Genomic DNA, 18,484 nt, shown 5'->3' with positions numbered 1-18,484 from the left:
TGAGTTCAATTCCCAGCAACCATGGTGGCTCACAAACATCTATAATGTGATCTGATGCCCTCTTCTGGCCTGCAGGTGTACATGCAGACAGCAATGTATACATAATAATTAAATCTTTAAAAATAAAAAAATAAAGAGAAAATCGCTGTCAGGCAGGCAATGGAAAAACGGTCTCTCAAACCCTGGCTGGTCTTGAACCTGCAATCTTCATGCTTAGCATTCCAGTCCTGGGAAACAGATGTCATCACACCTAGCTGTCTCTGTCCTTCTTAATGAAACCAGAGCTACCAGTGGAAAGCCCACTCATGACTTGGGGCCTCAGAGCCCAGAAGAGCTTCAGTATGAAAGAAAGGAAGAGCCACCAGTCCTGGCAGATGCCTGCCAGAATTAGTAGGAATTTATTACCACACCATGGTCCGAGGTCTGGGGAAACTCAGAGACAAGTTCTAGAAGCCCAATAAAAGTTCATCCTGCCCAGCCCTAAGTGGATAGAGTATAAAAATCAGATGAGCTCTACCCTTCCTGCCCAGAGCCACAAGGTAAAAGCATTTATTCAGGAGCAATCAGAATGAAGCTTTACTTACATCTAGACAAAACTTTTAAGATACTTGTAAGAGATACTTATAAAGCCTGCTCATTAGAGAGTAGGGATCACAGCTGGGTGTGGTGGTGCACTTCGGAGGAGTTGGAGGCCAGCCTGGTCCACATACAGAGCTCCATGACAGACAGGATAGTAAAAATAGCAGGGAGTAATCAGGGAGGATGGGACAGAGGGCTCAGAGGGTAAGGATACTTGCTGCTCCTTCAGAAGACCGAGGTTCACACCCATCTCCAACTCTAACACCCTGTTAGCCTCTCCAGGAACCAGGCACACAGAGAGTACATATACTTATATACAGGCAAAATACTCACATACAAAATTAAACTAACGTGGCCCATGACTTTAAAAACAAACAAACAAACAAACAGGATCAGGTAAGTTCTCTTTTACAGGACATCCGGACCCCTGATGCTGCGAACAGCACAAATCAATCTCACCTGGATGAGTTTGGCAGCAAACTGGTTTACTTCATTAACCCTTTCTTCATGAGCAGCCAAATCAGTCTGAAACTCTTCAAATTTCTTCTGTAGAACTTCCACATGTTCCAGGTCCTGGCCCAGCTCCTCAGAAGTCACAATTGCTTCCTATTCAGCAACAAAACCAGCTAGAGTCACTGACCAATAGTCAGTTAACAAAGGTTGCCACAAAGGAGACACATTAGGGATGGGGCCACATTCACTGTATGAACAACTCTCTATGAAGCTCTGACTTCTGATTCTAACAGTCTTCTGTCCCAGAGACTTCAGGGTTACAAAATAAAGGTGTCTCCCATGGCTGCCCTTCGTCTGACTTAGGGCAGCAACTGCTCTAACACTGTCTCTCAAGGTAGATCCTACAGAGGCTCCGTCCTCTTGGGGGAGCCTAGCACACCGGGCCTTACAGCATACCTTGTCATTGATCCAGTCCATTACATCCTCACACTCCCGCAGATACTGCACCAGCTTCTGTGCCTGCAGCAGTTTGATTCCCTTTTCCCGCATCTTCTCCAAAAGCAACTCCCACTGGCGGTGCAGCTCCATCAAACGTGTCTGGAGGTTAAAAGTCAGACTTTTAAGCCAGGCATTGTGGCACAATCCCACACTTGAGAGGTAGAGGCAGGCTGATCTCTGAGTTTGAGGCCAGCCTGGTCTACATAGTGAGTTCCAAGCCAAAGAAAAACCCTGTCTGGAAAAATGAAACAAAAACAAAAACAGAAAAGCTGGTGAGGTGGCTTAAGGGCTAACAACTCTTTTCTGCCATCTGAGCCTGAGGAGCTAACTCAGTTCCCTGAAAGCACAGCCAAAGGACAGAACAGATTCCTGAAAACTGTCCTATGACCTCCACGTGTGTACTGGGGTACACATTCCTCTCTTCCATTCTCTCATAGTAACAATAAAATTAAACTTAAAAAGAACTACAATGTGAGCTAGGTGGTGGTGCTTTTAATCCCAGCACCTGGGAGGCAGAGGCAGGTGGATCTCTGTGAGTTCGAGGCCAGCCTGGTCTACAAAGTGAGTCCAGGACAGCCAAAGCTAACACAGAGAAACCCTGTCTTGAGAAACAACCCCCATCCCCACCACCACAAAAAAGAATTACAATGTGAAAATCTTGGCATAACAGTAGAAGAATGCCATCAGCTCTTGAACTGCTTTTCACAGAAAAGGCTTTGGAAGGCTTTACAGCAACAGCTGTTAAACATCTCAAGATAAGATGAGTTCAAACCTTATGCACGTAGCAGCCACTGGCATAAAGTATTCACTTCCCAGCATCAATGGGTATTCACAGCACAGACCCAGTAAGGATCTAAGACTTGGGGGAAACTAAAAAAAGCATTCCAGCCTGTGTGCTGTGTTCTGGTACCTGATCCTACCTTGGGACCTTGATAATGCCCACCCCAAGATACTGAGAGTTTTCTGGTTAATACTGACAGGCAAAACTATATCACACAGGTTCAAACACAAACAGAAATGGAATCTCAGATCCACCCATGTTGAGATGTCACTCTCAGCAAGAGGGGAAAAAAAAAACTTGGAAAGCCAGAGGAACAGTCAGCATGGGTGGAGTCTCTTTTGAACAAGCATGAAGGGCTTCACCAACAGAGAGAAAGCTGAGGAATGAGAGCTCACACAGTTCACTGCACAGCGCCATGAAAGGCATAACAAGTCAATACTCCACCTACTCGGATGTGAGACCCAATGTGGGTGGCGGTGACTATGGGGCGCCAAGCTGTCCGGTATGGTGTGAAAGTCTAAACCAGTGACAAGACAGGTTATACAGGGCACAGACACAGCCTTCTGCTCCACCCACTTTCCTTACTGCTGATGCCGCTTGCCAAACTATACTGCTAACTTTGGGGACAAATAAGCTGCTAAGGCAGGTCAGGTTCACTGTGGGAGCTGTGAACCCAAATACAAGATACTAGAACTCTTAAGAACAGGGCTACAGAGACTGAACAGACCTCATCCTCAACACCACTGTTCAACCACACAAATTTCCCAGCCCTGAAAGTCAGAGAGGGCTGAGCTACACAGGTTGTCTGCAGTGCAGGAAAATGAGCAGGTAGGGCAAATGAACATTTAAGAAATTTCAGAACTGACAGGGTGGAGGAAAAAGCTTGGCTCTGACTCAGTTTATTTCTCAACAAAGCCATGAGCCAGCAGCAGGCGCTTCAGAGATACAGAAACATGAATTATTAGGGTAAGAACTATGACAGGCATGGAATACAGCAGATTGTGCCAGAAAATAGAGGAGCTCATGAATCCTACTTCTCAGCTGTGGGACTTTGGGGAAAGTCACTCAAAATTTTCTAAGCCTCAGTGTGTCTACCCTCCATGACATGGAGAAACAGGAACTACAGACTTCAGCCAAGGGTATTGCAGCACCTTAATAGCTACTACAGTAACTTGATAAACACTAGTTAACAGTGTATGTAAAGTTGCTTTGATAAGCTCTCCAAATGGAGCACAAATGAACTCAGCTTTGGGCCACTCTCCCAAGATGAATCCCCAAAGTCAGACACTTAGTCTATTTCTGTTGGATCTATCTGTAGCTAAGTTATACTATATAATCCCATATACCCTAGGAAAACCTCTATTAGGAAGGTCTATATAAGAAGCCAATTGACTTCATTTACCTAACTGGACTATATTTTTTAAATGAATGCAATATAACTAATCAGTTGGTCACGGGACAACTGGCACTCACTTCTCTTAAAATAATTACTAGTAATAGTTAATATAGTTCCTAGCCAGGTGTGGTGGTCAGACCTTTAATCCCAGCACTCGGGAGGGAGGCAGAGGCAGGCTGATCTGTATGAGTTTAAGGCCAGCCTGATCTACAAAGTGAGTTCCAGGATAGCCAGGGCTATTACACAGAGAAATCCTGTCCTGGATTAAAAATAAAAATAAAAAATAAAAGCCTAGATGCATTAAGTGGGTAGATTGGCAGGTCCATGAGATAGACCCTAGCAGAGCAAACATGGCACAAATATCTAATGCTGAAAACCATCAGCCTGGCTCCTAGGGACTGAAAATTCCAAAACAGCCATCAAGGGAGAGTGGGGGTTGGTTTACCTCTAGCTGAGGCTGAAGGATACAGCTTTTGCCTACATCTTCAAGAATGCTTGACCTAGGAAAGGCTGAGCCCTCAACGCAATGTGGCTTTGGAGACAACCAAATAAAACACACTACAATCCCAGTATTTGGGAGGCTGAGAAAAGAGGATCCAGGTCAAGCACTGCCTGACACAAAGAAAGAAAACAAAAGAAACAAAATACACGGACAATCAACAAGTGTGTCAAAGGGCTTAAGAGGTGACTCAGTGAGCCGGGTGGTGGTGGTGGTGGTGGTGGTGGTGGTGGCGGCGGCGGCGGCAGCGGCGCACACCTTTAACACCAGCACTCAGGGAGGCAGAGGGGATCTCTGTGAGTTCGAGGACAGCCTGGTCTACAAAGTGAGTCCAGGACAAAAAAAAAAAAAAAAGGCAAGAAAGAGAAAAGATGATTCGTGGTTAAGTATATATACTTCTCTTAGAGAGTCCGGAGTTCAGTTCCCAGGACCCACATTAGGCAGCCCACAACCACCTTTAACTCCTGCTTCAAGAGATCCAACACCCTCTTTTGGCCTCTGAGTGCTCATGTACACATGCACAAACACACAGGTAATTAAAAATAAAAATAAAAATTTCAAAGGTAGGTCAGGCAGTGGCGGCGCATGCCTTTAATCCCAGCACTCGAGAGGCAGAGGTAGGCGGATCACTGTGAGTTCAAGGCCAGCCTGGTCTACAAAGTGAGTCCAGGGCAGCCAAGGCTACACAGAGAAACCCTGTCTCGAAAAACAAAACAAAAAACAAAAAATTTCAAAGATAGGTTAGATCAGAGTATCTCCTTAAGAGAAACTCAACATGGCAATGAGAAAAGGCTACTTTATCCCTTTATATGATGGTACTGTTAAATAAAGCACAGGAAAACTATTTTCTCAACTCAAAAACAAATAGGCCTAGAGTTTGAAGATGCCTGTCTCAAGGTTATCAATTATCCTCTGAAATACTAGTTAGCTGACACAGAGGCAAGCTTCTTTACCATATGAACATATGCTAAATCAACACTGTTCCTTATCACATATGCAAACCCTGGCTTCCAGTCATAGTAATACACCTGCTTTGTGGATTTCTCTAGAGACCCAGAATCTCTCAAATCAGGAAAAGCTGAGCTTCCACAGTGCTCATCCTCTTTTTCCCCTGCTCCTTCAGGAGAGGCCTTCTGACCAAACAGGTAGTGTTCCTACTCACCCGGATGGTTTCAGATGCAAAATGCCCTTCTGAGATCATCAGGTTTCCTGTCTCATCCAGCTTGACAATGGCTCCTGAGTTGGCCTGTACTTCAGCTTCGAAGGCTTGGTGCTTCTGGAGCTTTCCCTGGTAGTGGAACACAAGTGTTACCAAAGCACAACAGCACTCCTCTGGTTGCCGCCCTAAGGGTCCCTGTCCTCAGGCTCATCTCCTCTAGTGAGGGAGGCAGCAGGCACACACAGGCCCGCATCTCTACCACCTGCTCTGTGAGCACTTTCAACACTGCAGGTTAAAGACACTACAGAATAGCCCAAACTTTCTTGTCTACAGAGAAGCAGCTTTTGTTTTGTGTGAATGTCTTTTTTTTTTTCTCTTCTTTTTTAGAGACAGGGTTTCTCTGTGTAGCCTTGGCTGTCCTAGACTTGCTTTATAGACCAGGCTGGCCTCAAATGCACAGTGATCCACCTGCCTCTGCCTCTCGGGTGCTGGGATTAGAGGGGTGCGCCACCACACCCGGCCCTGAGAAGCAGCTTTTATCCAGACATCTAATCCCTTCTAGAAAAGCAGGGCCACACCCACAGCTTTTCTAGCTCACAGAGTTTGCGCTGTTTAATCTAGTCATTCACATTCCACTTACTTTAGAAGCCACATTCAATCTTGCCTGCATTCTATTTCTATAGTTTTTAAGTTAATTTATTTTGTAGGTGGGTGTATGTGTGCAAGCATGCACATGCTATGGCACTCTTCCCCTCCTTCTACCACGTGGGTCTTAGGATGAACTCAGGTCATCAGGCATAACAGGAAGTGCCTTCATCCACTAAGCCACCTTGACAACCCCATTCCATTTCTTTCTTTCTTTTAAAAACCATTTACTTAAAGTCTGTGTCTGTGTGGATGTATGCCATGTATGCAGGTGCCCAGAGGCCAAAAGAAGTCCTGAGAGCTGCTGGAACTGGAGTTGTAGGTGGTAGTGAGCGCCTGATGTGAACGCTGGAACTAAACCCATGACCTCTGCACGAGCAATGCATATTCTTAGCCATTTAACCATTTCTCACCCCCATTAACTATACAATTTGAAAGCAATGATATTGTTAGCATGCCTTTATCAAAACAGTCCAGCAGGGCATGGTGGCACATTCTTTAATTTCAGCATGTAAGAGGCAGGTAGACAAGCAGATCTCTGAGTCTGAGGCTAGCCAGGTCTACATATTAATTTTCAGTTCAGCTAGGGCTACAGAGTAAGACCCTGTTTCAAAAACACCCACCACCACCACTAACACACGCATGCACGCGCTCGCAAAAACCTAAAATCCAAAATAACTACCAAGACCTTTCCTGGAAATTGCTGGAATTCAGCAGCTTTGAGATAACTTACTGCATTAAAGGGTCTCAGCACCAGGAAGGTTGAGAACCACTGGTTTGTATTATGCAGAAAAGAAAGCTTCATGCCTGTAAGCTACCCTCCCCCCACTATGCGAGGGTCTTCTCAGAGCACAGAGTTGGTCTTTACTATGTGTCTGGCCTACATTCTTCTGGCTACCCAATTGGGAGGCCCTGACTTCTGGGAGGCAAGACTCCCTGGCAGCTCAGACATACCTGCAGGTTGGTTGGGTCTTTGTAGTTCTCATCAGATGCAATTTGAAGCTTCTCCTGAATCCACTTCTCCAGCTCTTCAGCATCTCTTTGAAAAAACTGGAAGCGATAGGAATCCTCCAACTTCTGCCGCCGCAAGGTAGAGAGCTCCTTGAAGCGGTGGTACCGATCCAGGACCTGCTGCCGTCTCTCCTGGATGTCTTCGGCTGTTTCCAGCACTTTAACCCCACTTGGATCCATTTTCTGAAAAGACAGAATGCCCTGAAATAAGCTCCACCAGCCAGGATACACGGTGGAATTAGGCTCTCTGAAGGAAAAACAATCAGAAAATCCAAGCAAACAAATGAACTATGAAGTAACCTCTCGCAGGGACAAAGCCTTTATGAACAATAGCTGACTGAGAGGTTCTCAACCTTCTTGATGCTGCAGCACTTTAATGCAGTTCCTCATGCTGTGGTGACCTCCAACCATTAACATTATTTTTGTTTCTACTTCATAACTGTAAATTTACTACTGTCATGAATTGTAATGTGAATTATCTGTGTTTTCTGAGGTCACAGGCGACCCCTGTGAAAGGGTCATGACCACAGGTTGAGAACTGCTGAGCTATTGATCGACTCTCCCACAGCACCCACCTACTCTGGCTCCTCAGAGGATGGTGGTTTTGATGGCAACAAAAAGTGAAAGAGGTAAATGGAAGAGGTAAGTTTCTATTACTTCTACAGGGGTTTCAAGATTCAAAGGAATCATTGGCAGTCAAAGATTAATTAATAAATTTACTCAAAAAACCCTTCCATCTTGCTTTTCAATTTATTGTATGAGTTTTGTTGTTGTTTTTTTCAAGGCAGAGTTTCTCTGTGGAGCTCTGGCTGTCCTGGAACTCACCTTGCAGAACAGGCTGGCCACCAACTAAATATTCACCTGCCTCTGCCTCCTGAGTGCTAGGAAAAAGGTGTGTACCTTTTTGTTTTGTTTTGTTTTTGTAGACTCACTTTGTAGAGCAGGCTGGCCTCTTAACTCACAGCGATCCACCTGCTTCTGCCTCCATGAGTGCTGGGATTGAAGGCGTGCACCACCATGCCAGGCTTCCCCCCCACCCCTTTTTGTTTTTTCAGTTTTTAAAGACAGGTTTCTCTGTGTAGCCTTGGCTGTCCTGGACTCACTTTGTAGACCAGGCTGGCCTCGAACTCACAGTGATCCATCTGCCTCTGCCTCCCGAGTGCTGGGGTTAAAAGTGTGCACAACGATAGCTGGCTTTTTTTTTTTTTTTTAAAAGAAAAGGTCTGATGTATCATCCGCTGGCCACTTGCAATGTAGCTACAGATACATTGACCTTTTTGGGATTACAAGCATGTTCCACTAATACCAGGTTTTATGCTGTATTGGGGATCAATCCAAGGGTCTTGTGCATGCTAAGCACTTTAACAATTGAAATGTATTTCCCACCCCCCAATTTACTCTTATTCTTTGTCCAAGAAACTGCAAAGGCTAGTTTAACAGTGTGGCTTCACTAAACACTAATGTTAAAGTGCAGTTTTTCTAAGCAACTTTGCCAAATTTAATGTCAAGAAGAAAACCTGACCTATTATTGAGAAACGAAGATTATGCTGCTTAGATCTTATCCAGAATAAGGCATCATGGGAATAAAGAACAACAGTATAGCAGCTGCCTAGCAAGGTCATCAGTGCCATTCCCAGCATCAGAAACCATTTTATCTTCTAGTCAATTTAAAGGCCTTAGAAAAATAGATGTAAATTACTGACAAAAGCTTCTAAAATACTAAATTAAGCCAGGTGCAGTGGTGCATGCCTGTAATTCCAGCACTCAGGGAGGCCAGTCTGGTCTTCAAATGTAGTCTAGGACAGCCAAGGCTACACAGAGAAAGCCTGTCTTGAAAAACAACCACCACCAAGACAAACCAAACAAACCAAAGCAAAAATGCCAGCAATATATGACCCTGTACAAGCTACCTTTCCTACTATGCTTAAAGTGGCTAAGAATGGCAAGTGACCTTTACTACTTTAAAATTAGAGTCTTTAACATATACCCATCAATCAACTGACTCCTTAGCACCACCAAAATAATTTCTCTCAGGAGTCTGAGGCAAGAGATGGAGATTCAAGGCCAGCCTGAGTTACATAGTAAGGTGTTTCAAAAGCAAACAAGAGAAGCTGGAGAAATAGCTTAGAGGTTGAGAATACTGGCGGCTATTCCAGAGGATGCAGGTTAGGTTCCTACCACCCATATAGCAGCTCACAACTGCCTGTAACTTCAGTCTCAGAGATTCAATACCTTTTTCTGACTTCATGGGTACCAGAAACATGTACACATATAAAAAACAACAAACAAACAACAAAACAAAACAAAAAAGGGCCAGTAAGATGGCTCAGTGTACCCATTAAGCCTGGCAATATGTTTGATGGCTAGAGTCTATGTAGATATAGGAGAGAATCAATTGCACAAAGTTGCCCTTTGACCTCTACATGCTCCCCTACCCCACCACGTACACACTCACATAAAAAATAAAGATCACAGCCTGTGTCAGGAATAGTGGCTCATGCTTAAAATCTAAGCACTCAGGAGACAAAGGCATAAGGATTTGCCACAGGTTCAGAGCCAGTCTGGTGCCGGGCGTGGTGGATTACTGTAAATTCAAGGCCAGCCCAGTCTACAAACTGAGTCCAGGACAGCCAAGGCTACATACACAGAGAAACTGAGAAATCTTGTCTCAAAAAAAAAACAGTACTCACTTCGGCAGCACATTTACTAAAATTGGAACGATACCGAGAAGATTAGCATGGCCCCTGCACAAGGATGACACGCAAATTCGTGAAGTGTTCCATATTTTAAAAAACAAAAACAAACAAACAAACGAACAAAACCCAAAAAATCAGAGCCAGTCTGGTAAATATACCAGATAGTAGGCCCACACCTAGGCTAGAGAAAGACTTTCAAAACTCACAAGCAAAGTACAGTGCAGAGAGGGGATTCTGAGTATGGTAGGAAGTAGGGCAGGTGAGCCCTAAGGCCCCTTCCAGACACTGTTCCATGAACTGTGTGAAAGACATAAAAACTGTTAACTGAAATTCCTGGGAGCTTTCCCCTCCTTCTGTCACCTGCTGTGGATGGAGCTTGGAATGAAAACCTGTGAGGGGGCTGCCCACAGCCCACAGAAAAGACCAGCTCAGTAAGAACTGTGTGCACCTGACCAGGGAGGAGTTGAGGTGACTTTAACTGCAGCATCTTGTCCTTCTAACTATACTCTACGGAACTACTCGTTTTAGATGTCCGACTTTCCAATCTCATTTTTTTCCCCCAGTCCTCAGTGGTACTGGGCATCTAACTTACGACTTCTTGAATGCTAAGCAAACATTCCACCACTGAGCCACATTTCCAACTGTGTATTATAGGCCGGGCGTGGTGGCGCATGCCTTTAATCCCAGCACTCGGGAGGCAGAGACAGGCGGATCGCTGTGAGTTCGAGGCCAGCCTGGTCTACAAAGTGAGTCCAGGATGGCCAAGGCTACACAGAGAAACCCTGTCTCGAAAAACCAAAAAAAAAAAAAAAAGAAAAAAAAAAAAGAAAAACCAACTGTGTATTATAAGTGTGCATATGTGTGTCCAAGTACACAAGTTTGTCAGGCACCTTTCTCTCTTTTTACATAATCCAGCACATGAGATGGCTCAGCGGATAAAGCTACTCTGCTACCAGCTGATGATCACAGTTGGAGTTTCAGGATTCATCGCTGGAAGTAGAGAACCCTGTCTTACAAGCTGTCCGCTGACCTGCACATATACAGTGGAACATTGGCACCCCTGGACACACAAATACATACATGTAATTTTAAAATTAAGTATATATTATTGTGGGATGGTGGTGGTAAGAAGGGAAGAGAGAGACGGAAAGAAGGAAAGTGTTCGTACCACTCTTAACATCACTGAGTCATCTCTCCAGCCCCTTCTTACCTAGCTTCTAAAACAGATCTCTCACCAAAACCAGAACTTACACACTTGGCTTAGCTGCCCAGAACTCCCCTTCTATCCCCTGACCTGAGTCACTGAAGCACACTGTTATGCCAGGGAACTCTCTTAAGAAATCACATTAGGCTGGATGGTAGTGCAGGCCTTTAATCCCAGTACTTGGGAGGCAGGGGCAGGTGGACCGCTTTAAGTTCTAGGCCAGCCTGGTCTACAAAGCTAGCTACACAGAGAAACCCTGTCTTGAAAAACAAAAAACAAACGAGAGAGAGAGAGAAATCACATTAGGAGCTGAGCCTTATGGTTCAGAACTACAGACCTAGAAGGTAAGGCCAAAGGATCTCAGACTGAGTTCAAGGCTAACCTGAGCAATTTGTTGAGATCCTGTCTCAAAAATTATGGGAGTGGGGATTCTTGGGAGAGGTATGCTCACTGGTAAAGTGCTTGCCTGGTATATGCAAGGCCCTAGGTTCAAGCTCTAGTGTCGGGTGGGGAATCACATCAGTCTCCATCATAATACTGAGTCCACCTGAGTCTCTGCACGGGCTGAGCCTGCTGCTAGCCATCTGCTCCTACCAAAACAGGGAGACCATCCAGACAGTACCCGCTGAAGTTAACCAACCTAAAAGGCTCTCTTTGTGGACCCAGTGAAGTAGAGAGAGTCAATTCTATACCAAGTACTTTGGTCAAGCAATAATGGACTTTTCTTTCCTGCAGTAGATCCGCTGACGTCAGAAGGTGGGACCTCTGCCAAGCACAACTGGCTCTCTGCAGAGTCGGACATATCAAAGTCACCACCTCGCTTCCACTGCAGATTTATTTGTATGATTACAGAAAAGTATTATTCTCTTCACCTGATAGACCTATTTAGCTGCAAGAACTCCCATTTTCTTTTCACTCCTAAAAGGATCATTTCTAGACATGAAAAATCATTTTTTAATAAATACAAGAACTACTGTTACCCAAAGATAAACAGCCTCTCATACCCAAAACTATGTCAGCGATACTGGAATTTCTGGGACCCTTAACATATCACATTCCTTACATGACTGAAGCCGCATACTGAAAAAACCCCACCCCTGCCCTGACAATATGCAGCAGTCTGATAAGGCACCCTCCAGACAAAGTTCCAGGCTGTACTTAAGCTAATGAGATTAGCACCTTTAAATCACACAGGAAGGAAGAATCTGGGAAATATGCCATGAAAAAACAATCTCCAGCAGAGAGTGGTGGCTCTTGCCTGTAATCACAGCACTTGGGAGGCAGAGGCAGGTGGATCACTGTGAGTTGGAGGCCAGCCTGGTCTATAAAAAGCTAGGCCAAGACAGCCAAGGCTACACAGAGAAACCCTGTCTCGAAAAACTTAAAAAAAAAAAAAAAAATCCCGGAATTTACCAGCCTATCTGTTGTACTAACTGCCTAAAAACTGTAACAGAGGAATTGCCTTGGAGCCAGCCAAATGACAGCTAATCTCCAGGCTACCAATCAACTTTGATCTTTGTCAATCAAGTCCATGTACACAGAAAATAAAAGAGGGGAAACAAAGTGTTCACTGTATTATCTGTGTGTATAAGAATAGTACTACATTAAGTGGTCGTGATGCCACACATCTTTCTGTTTTTCTGAGACAGGGTTTCTCTGTGTAGCTTTGGCTGTTCTGGACTGGCTTTGTAGACCAGGCTGGCCTCGAACTCACAGAGATCCACCTGCTTCTGCCTCCCCAAGTGCTGGAATTAAAGGCCTGCACCATCACCACCTGGCAAATGCCACACATCTTTAATCCAGCCCTCGGGAGACAGAGGCAGTCAGATCTGTGAGCTCAAGGCAGCCTGGTCTACACAGAGAAACCCTGTCTCAAAACCAAACAAACAACAAAAAAGTGTTACATTTTAAGTAACCAAAGAAAAGTTCCTATTTTTATAAATGTTAGCAAAGACGGGAGATGTGAGCCATTCATAAATACTGCAAGGCAGCAGTCAGAACATTAGCTGCATCCTTCAGTGAGGTATGTGAGCTGATCTCTGGGGATTAAACAAGAATTACAGCTATGTCCTCTATTGTAATAAACACAAAGGACTTGTCAGCATTCTTACAACACTGGCAGATCTCACTGACTCTTTTATTTTTATTTTATGTATTCGTCAGTGTTTTGCCTGAATGTATGTCTCTGTGAGGGTGTCAGAGGCCCTAGAACTGGAGTTACAGACAGGTATGAGTTGTCATGTGGGTGCTGGGAATAGAACCCAGGTTCTCTGGAGAACAGCCAATGCTCTTTAACTGCTGAGCCATCTCTCCAGCCCCAGATCTAGATGATTCTAAAGGTCTGAAGGCTAGCAAGAAATTTCTAACTAAATCCAAAGATACAGCACACCTAAGAATGCCTCCTCATGCATATCACAAATCTGTACACATTAGTACCTGAACTGGATTCCCTGAACAGAGATTTATATGGGTATCTTTGTTTGCCAGGCCAGTCAAATGCCAAGAAACAGCTGTCTGAGGCTCTTCTTGGTACTTGGTACTTGGAATAATTTTAAAACATCCTCACTTAATCTACAAGCAGATACATGGCACTATGTATCTACAGTGGGAACATGGTGAGACAGTGCATAGGGATCAAAGTGTGTTAAGAAACAGACTATGGGGCCAGGCGTAGTGGCACACGCCTTTAATCCCAGCACTGGGGAGGCAGAGGTTGGTGGATCACTGTGAGTTCGAGGCCAGCCTGGTGTACAGAGTGAGTCCAGGACAGCCAAGGCTACACAGAGAGACCCTGTCTCAAAAAACAAAACAAAACAAAAACCAAAGAAAGAAAGAAAGAAAAAAGAAACAGACTATGGATAAAACCATTTTCAAACCAAAGGTCAAATTCTCTGGACTCTACAAATCTGGCACCTGTAAGTGAGTGGTTTAGGAGAGCCTCACACATTTTATAGGGTAGAATAATTCTGTCATTTATCTTTCTATGGTACTGCAAAAGAAAAGAAAATTTAAAGAGAACATGAAAGTCTTTGCTTTTGCTTGCATTTCAAGTCACTGCAGCACACTAAATGTCCTGGAGGCTGGAGGACTTGGAATGCTATGAAATGAATGTTGGTTGTCAGGCTGGACACTAGCTGTCCTGTTTTTGCAAAATAAGGCATTTTAGGGACTCACAGGAAAAAATGGATCAGTTAGCTCTATGGAAAAAAACTGTAATCACCAAAGGCAAAAGGTCACAAAACCCATTCATCAGTTTGAGTTTTGTTGCTTAGTCAGAGTCCAAATGTGCAGAACTGACAATACCTTTTCTCTGTGGCTTATGAGGCTCGTGTATAGTGAATCTCAGATTTACAAAGCAGAGGACTAACGTCACAGATGCAAAATGGCTTTCCTGACAACAACCAAAGAACTGGTCAGCACTCACAAGAGTGGGTGCTAGTTGATTCTCAGATCAAACAAACTAACTTGCAACCAGCTTAGCTACAGGTTTTAGTAGCAGACAGGACAGTAAAGCAGAGCAGTAAATAGTACATAAACAAGATTTTTGGCACCATGAATAAAAACAGTCAATCCTCTTGCTTCAGCTGCATTCCAGTCAAGACTGTGGCTCTACATGTCAGCCTTCAAGTGAGTTAATTCAGATCTACTTGTTAGTGCAATTCTGGAGAGGTGAGCAAGACTTAGCATCAAGAAAGCAAGAGATTCATACTGCATTGCATCAAGACCCAGAAACGCAGAGCAATGCTGGACAACTTACTTCTGATGCTCCCCACATACTATCTTGCGGCTACTTACCTTTCAACCTGCAAAATTCAGATGAAAAGGTTTTAGGTGCAACATATTAAGATTCAAGACAAGAACAGGTTTTAAACTGTAGATAATTAACTGCTCACAATTTAAAAAGGGCCTGCCTTGGATTTATCACATCTAATCACTAGAAAAGTCTGGAATTTTTACCTCTTATTTTAGGATACCAAGATAATTTTAAGCAGCTTTCTTAATTCTTTTTTAGAAAAAGGCTCAAACAACAACAAAAAACTTAGCAACACTGAAACATTACACATAAAACATACAGTGTGTTGGGGTGTGTGTGTGTTTTGGTTTTTCTGTGTAGACCAGGCTGTCTTCCAACTCAGAGATGCCTGCCTCAGCCTCCAAGTACTGGGATTAAAGGTGTGCACCACCACACCTGGCCAGTGTTGGTTTTAAAGAAAGAAACTGAGTTCAACTTCATCATGGGGATTACAGTAGAGCTAAGACAGCACTTGTCAAACTGGAAAGTACTATTTGTAGTACATGTTTTCCGGTAATTTTTCTAAATATCTCAACGTATTCCCTTGGTTCTTAGGAACCAAGCAGCCATCAATTAAAAATCAGCAAACATTACATGCAAACCCCAGGATGGCAATAAGTTAATATGTTCATGCCTTAAAGAGAACAGAAGGGTAGAAAAGAGTAGGCTTTGGTAATTTTAGAGTAAACATACCAACACTTCTGATCATGTAACCAGACTGTCGCCAACCTTCCTACTTAACAGAAAGGTCATGCAGGCAGGGCTTCCCGTCCCTGGATCATTCAACCTCTTGGACATCACTGCAAGCCAGGCAAAAAACCCAAAAGGCAATACATTTTCTGCATGCTGGTCAAATACCTGAACTCTGCGTTTACGAAACGATGACAACATGATGGAGGAATGTGGAGTCTAAAGAGGGAGGGGAAGAGCAAGATAACACACTTCTAAGGGCAACTGAGGTAGAATCACTTCAAAGTGAAGACAACAGATCTGTGAAGACACATGAAAGCTGGCAAAAGTCAAATAGGAAGATTAGGGAACCAAAGCTCCTATGTCTTGTCTATTACCATCACCTGCATGTGCTGCCGTGGCACACACGTTCTCAGCCCCCCCCCCCCATTTGCCCAGGTATTGCTTGTAATACTGAATGTGCCTCTTCCCATCCACTCTGATGAAATATGTGGGTTCTAGGAGTTTGCACTGTGAAGTAATTAAGTAAAAGGATGATTTCATGAAAGCCTACGTAAGGAACTTCAACAACAAAAAGATTGAACTTGGGGCTAGTTTGCTGGTGCAGTTCCTTTATAAAATATTATTATCTACTCAAAACAAGGATAAGCAGTGTGTGTAAGAGATGGGGAAGGTCCTGGTTCACTGCACAGCTGTTCCAGTCAGATGGCTCCAAGTGGTCAGCTATGCGGAACTCTGCATTCTTGGAGTCAGCATTTGCCATCAGATTGCTGCATTCCCCTGCAAGGCCACAGCTGATGAGCTGCAGCGGACTCAGATGCGTACAGTGGAGCTCTCAACAGCCAGAGAGGACTGACTACAAAGACAGGCTGCCCTCGGACACTCCGTCCTTAGTGCACATTCCAGACAGGATGGGGGTTGCTATCCTAAGAGCCATTTCTCAATAACCGCAGAGGCCCCACCCTTTGAGATGAAAGCAGAGAAGGAAAATAATGGAAAATTCTAATCCAGTGAACTAAAAGATATACTTAACAGGCTCTGTCCACTTAAACCTGTTCATTAGATTACCTGACATCAGATCTCTCCAATTATTAGATTACTTCAGAGCATACAGCCAAGGCCCAATGCAAGCTGGCTGCCGCAGCTCCTGTCTGCCACAGGCCCAGCAACTTAGGAAGCTGAGGGTGGAGCATTAAGCTTGCACCCAGGAGTTTGAGACACATAGCGAGGCAGCTTCTCTTTAAGAAGAGTGGTAAACTCACTCGAAGGTTGGTGGCAGCCAGGCTCGTCGGCAGTGAGCACAGTGAGTTCAAGACCGCTGCATCCAACCACACAGTTTCGGAAAGAGCAGTCTCAAAAAGTAGGGAATGGGATTGCACATCTAAAGTAAGTCACCAGGCCTTGGGTTGACCCTAAGAACTATTTCACACTTGTACGGGGCAAACCTTTCCTTCCATTCTTTTTATCTAGGTCCCTGGATAACAGTCAACACATTTTGAGGGTCCCTTTGAGGAATTAATGGCCCAGTTACTAAAAAAGGCTTATTGTTAATTTCCTGCAGCAGACCTTACTGGAGTACATTTTTTTTCCCTCCCCACTGCAGCATATTTTTTTTTTCCCAACTTTGACTCAATTTGACCTTTAAAATCTAAGACATTTAGTATGAGTGGGAACCTTGGCTCAATGGCTTCATGCAACGCACTGTTGCTGGTGCTATTCTTAAGCTCTTGTTTCCTGGCTGCAAGACACCCCCACCCTGCCATCTTTGATACATTCTGTTTTACTTAAGTCCAATTGCTATGACAACGCAATTTCTTAACACATTATGAAAATACTTCATATGGTTGGTTTCTCTTGTACTCTTTGACAGCCCTGATAATTAGCTTTTTTAAAATACCAAGGGAAAGAACAAACGACTTAAAATATTTTGGGCCTATATATTAAGAAACAAAAAACAAAAACACCTGATTATTTGGGAGGCTGAGGCAAGAAAACCCTGACTTTGAGACTGGCCTGGGCTATTCAGCAAATTCCAGGACAGCCTCTGTTACACAGTAAGGGGGGAGGGGGAGAAGGTGAGAGAGATACAGAGATAAAAGTTAAAATAAAAAATAAAAAGACCCTGTAAAGTGTAGCAGCTCGAAATTATCTCACCCCAGCTTTCTGGTTTACACATCCAACCTTATTTACAGAGAACCGCCCCCCCCCCTGTTTTATATAAATATATATACGTAATTCCAATACCTGAGAGGCTTTTAAAATCAAATTTTTCATTGAGAAGCATTTCATCAAATTTGCAAGGATAGCTTCAGACAAAAGATTGCTCTATCACCTCCACAGTGGCACGGTGGTAAGATTTTATTTTAAAAAAAATATGTATGTATATATGTAATATATCCTTTGACTTAAAAATAAAATAAAACAAAAACCACTCTCACATGGATCTCCTACCAAGGGGCGCTGCATCTAACTATTATACAGGAGCAGGCCAGAATTGAAAAGACATTTATTACCAGGAAAGAAAAAGGAGACCTTTCTGCGGCTGAAGGGCCTGGGACCGCCATACAGGATGAAATTAAGGTCAGAGAGCCCTTCACTGCAGACGACAGGCTGGTCCCTCCTCCAAGAGGTGCGGGCGCTGCTGGTGTGGACGAAGGGCGGTGCGGGGGGCGCTCGCGGGTGGGTGCTGCCAAGGACCACCCACCACCACCTGCCGCGACGGGTGGGACGCGGGCCTGGGGAGGGGCCCTCGCGTGCCTTCCCCCGCCCGTGACATTGCAGGTCGCCGCCCCGCACCGCCGCGCCCCGCAGCCCACGCACCACAAAGGCGGCGGCCCACGGAGCCGCCCGGGAGGCCCCGCGGCTCACCTGTCCGCACCGCCCTGGTGTTCCGCCGCCCGCCGCCCTTCCCGCACGCCCGTCCGCCCGGCTTTCTTACCGGCTCCCGGGGGGTGAGGGGCGTGGGTCGCCGCGCTGAGGGCTGCTGAGGAGGAAAAAGATGCGCCGCCGCGGCTCCTGCCTCACGCCGTTCGCTCCGCAGCGGATAGTGACGGCGACGCGCGCGCACCGGGGCTTTTATA

The 18,484-nt window shown here is 44.8% G+C and overlaps 1 protein-coding gene across 5 annotated transcripts in view; it reads right to left on the bottom strand.

The window, feature by feature from the left end:
- SPTAN1 (spectrin alpha, non-erythrocytic 1) overlaps positions 1-18,482 on the bottom strand; it is a 64,279-nt gene extending 45,797 nt beyond the window's left edge. For 4 of the 5 annotated variants that reach the window (XM_084799315.1, XM_084799316.1, XM_084799318.1 and 1 more), the window contains exons 1-5: positions 15,573-15,620; positions 6,965-7,204; positions 5,369-5,494; positions 1,489-1,629; positions 1,039-1,185 (exon numbers count right to left, since the gene is read on the bottom strand). In XM_084799315.1, coding sequence (XP_084655441.1) covers positions 1,039-1,185; positions 1,489-1,629; positions 5,369-5,494; positions 6,965-7,204; positions 15,573-15,605 — 687 coding nt within the window. In that variant the 5' untranslated portion in view covers positions 15,606-15,620. Of the gene's footprint in view, positions 1-1,038; positions 1,186-1,488; positions 1,630-5,368; positions 5,495-6,964; positions 7,205-15,572; positions 15,621-18,342 lie in introns of those variants that run through there. The other variant, XM_084799317.1, reaches the window with a different exon arrangement.
- Positions 18,483-18,484: the final 2 nt, after the last annotated feature.

This window comes from Acomys minous (assembly GCF_964271855.1).
Source record: "Acomys minous genome assembly, chromosome: 10".
NCBI lineage: Eukaryota > Metazoa > Chordata > Mammalia > Rodentia > Muridae > Acomys > Acomys minous.
Note: the sequence above shows the minus strand (reverse complement) of the source record. Positions and strands in the feature narration are given on the sequence as shown.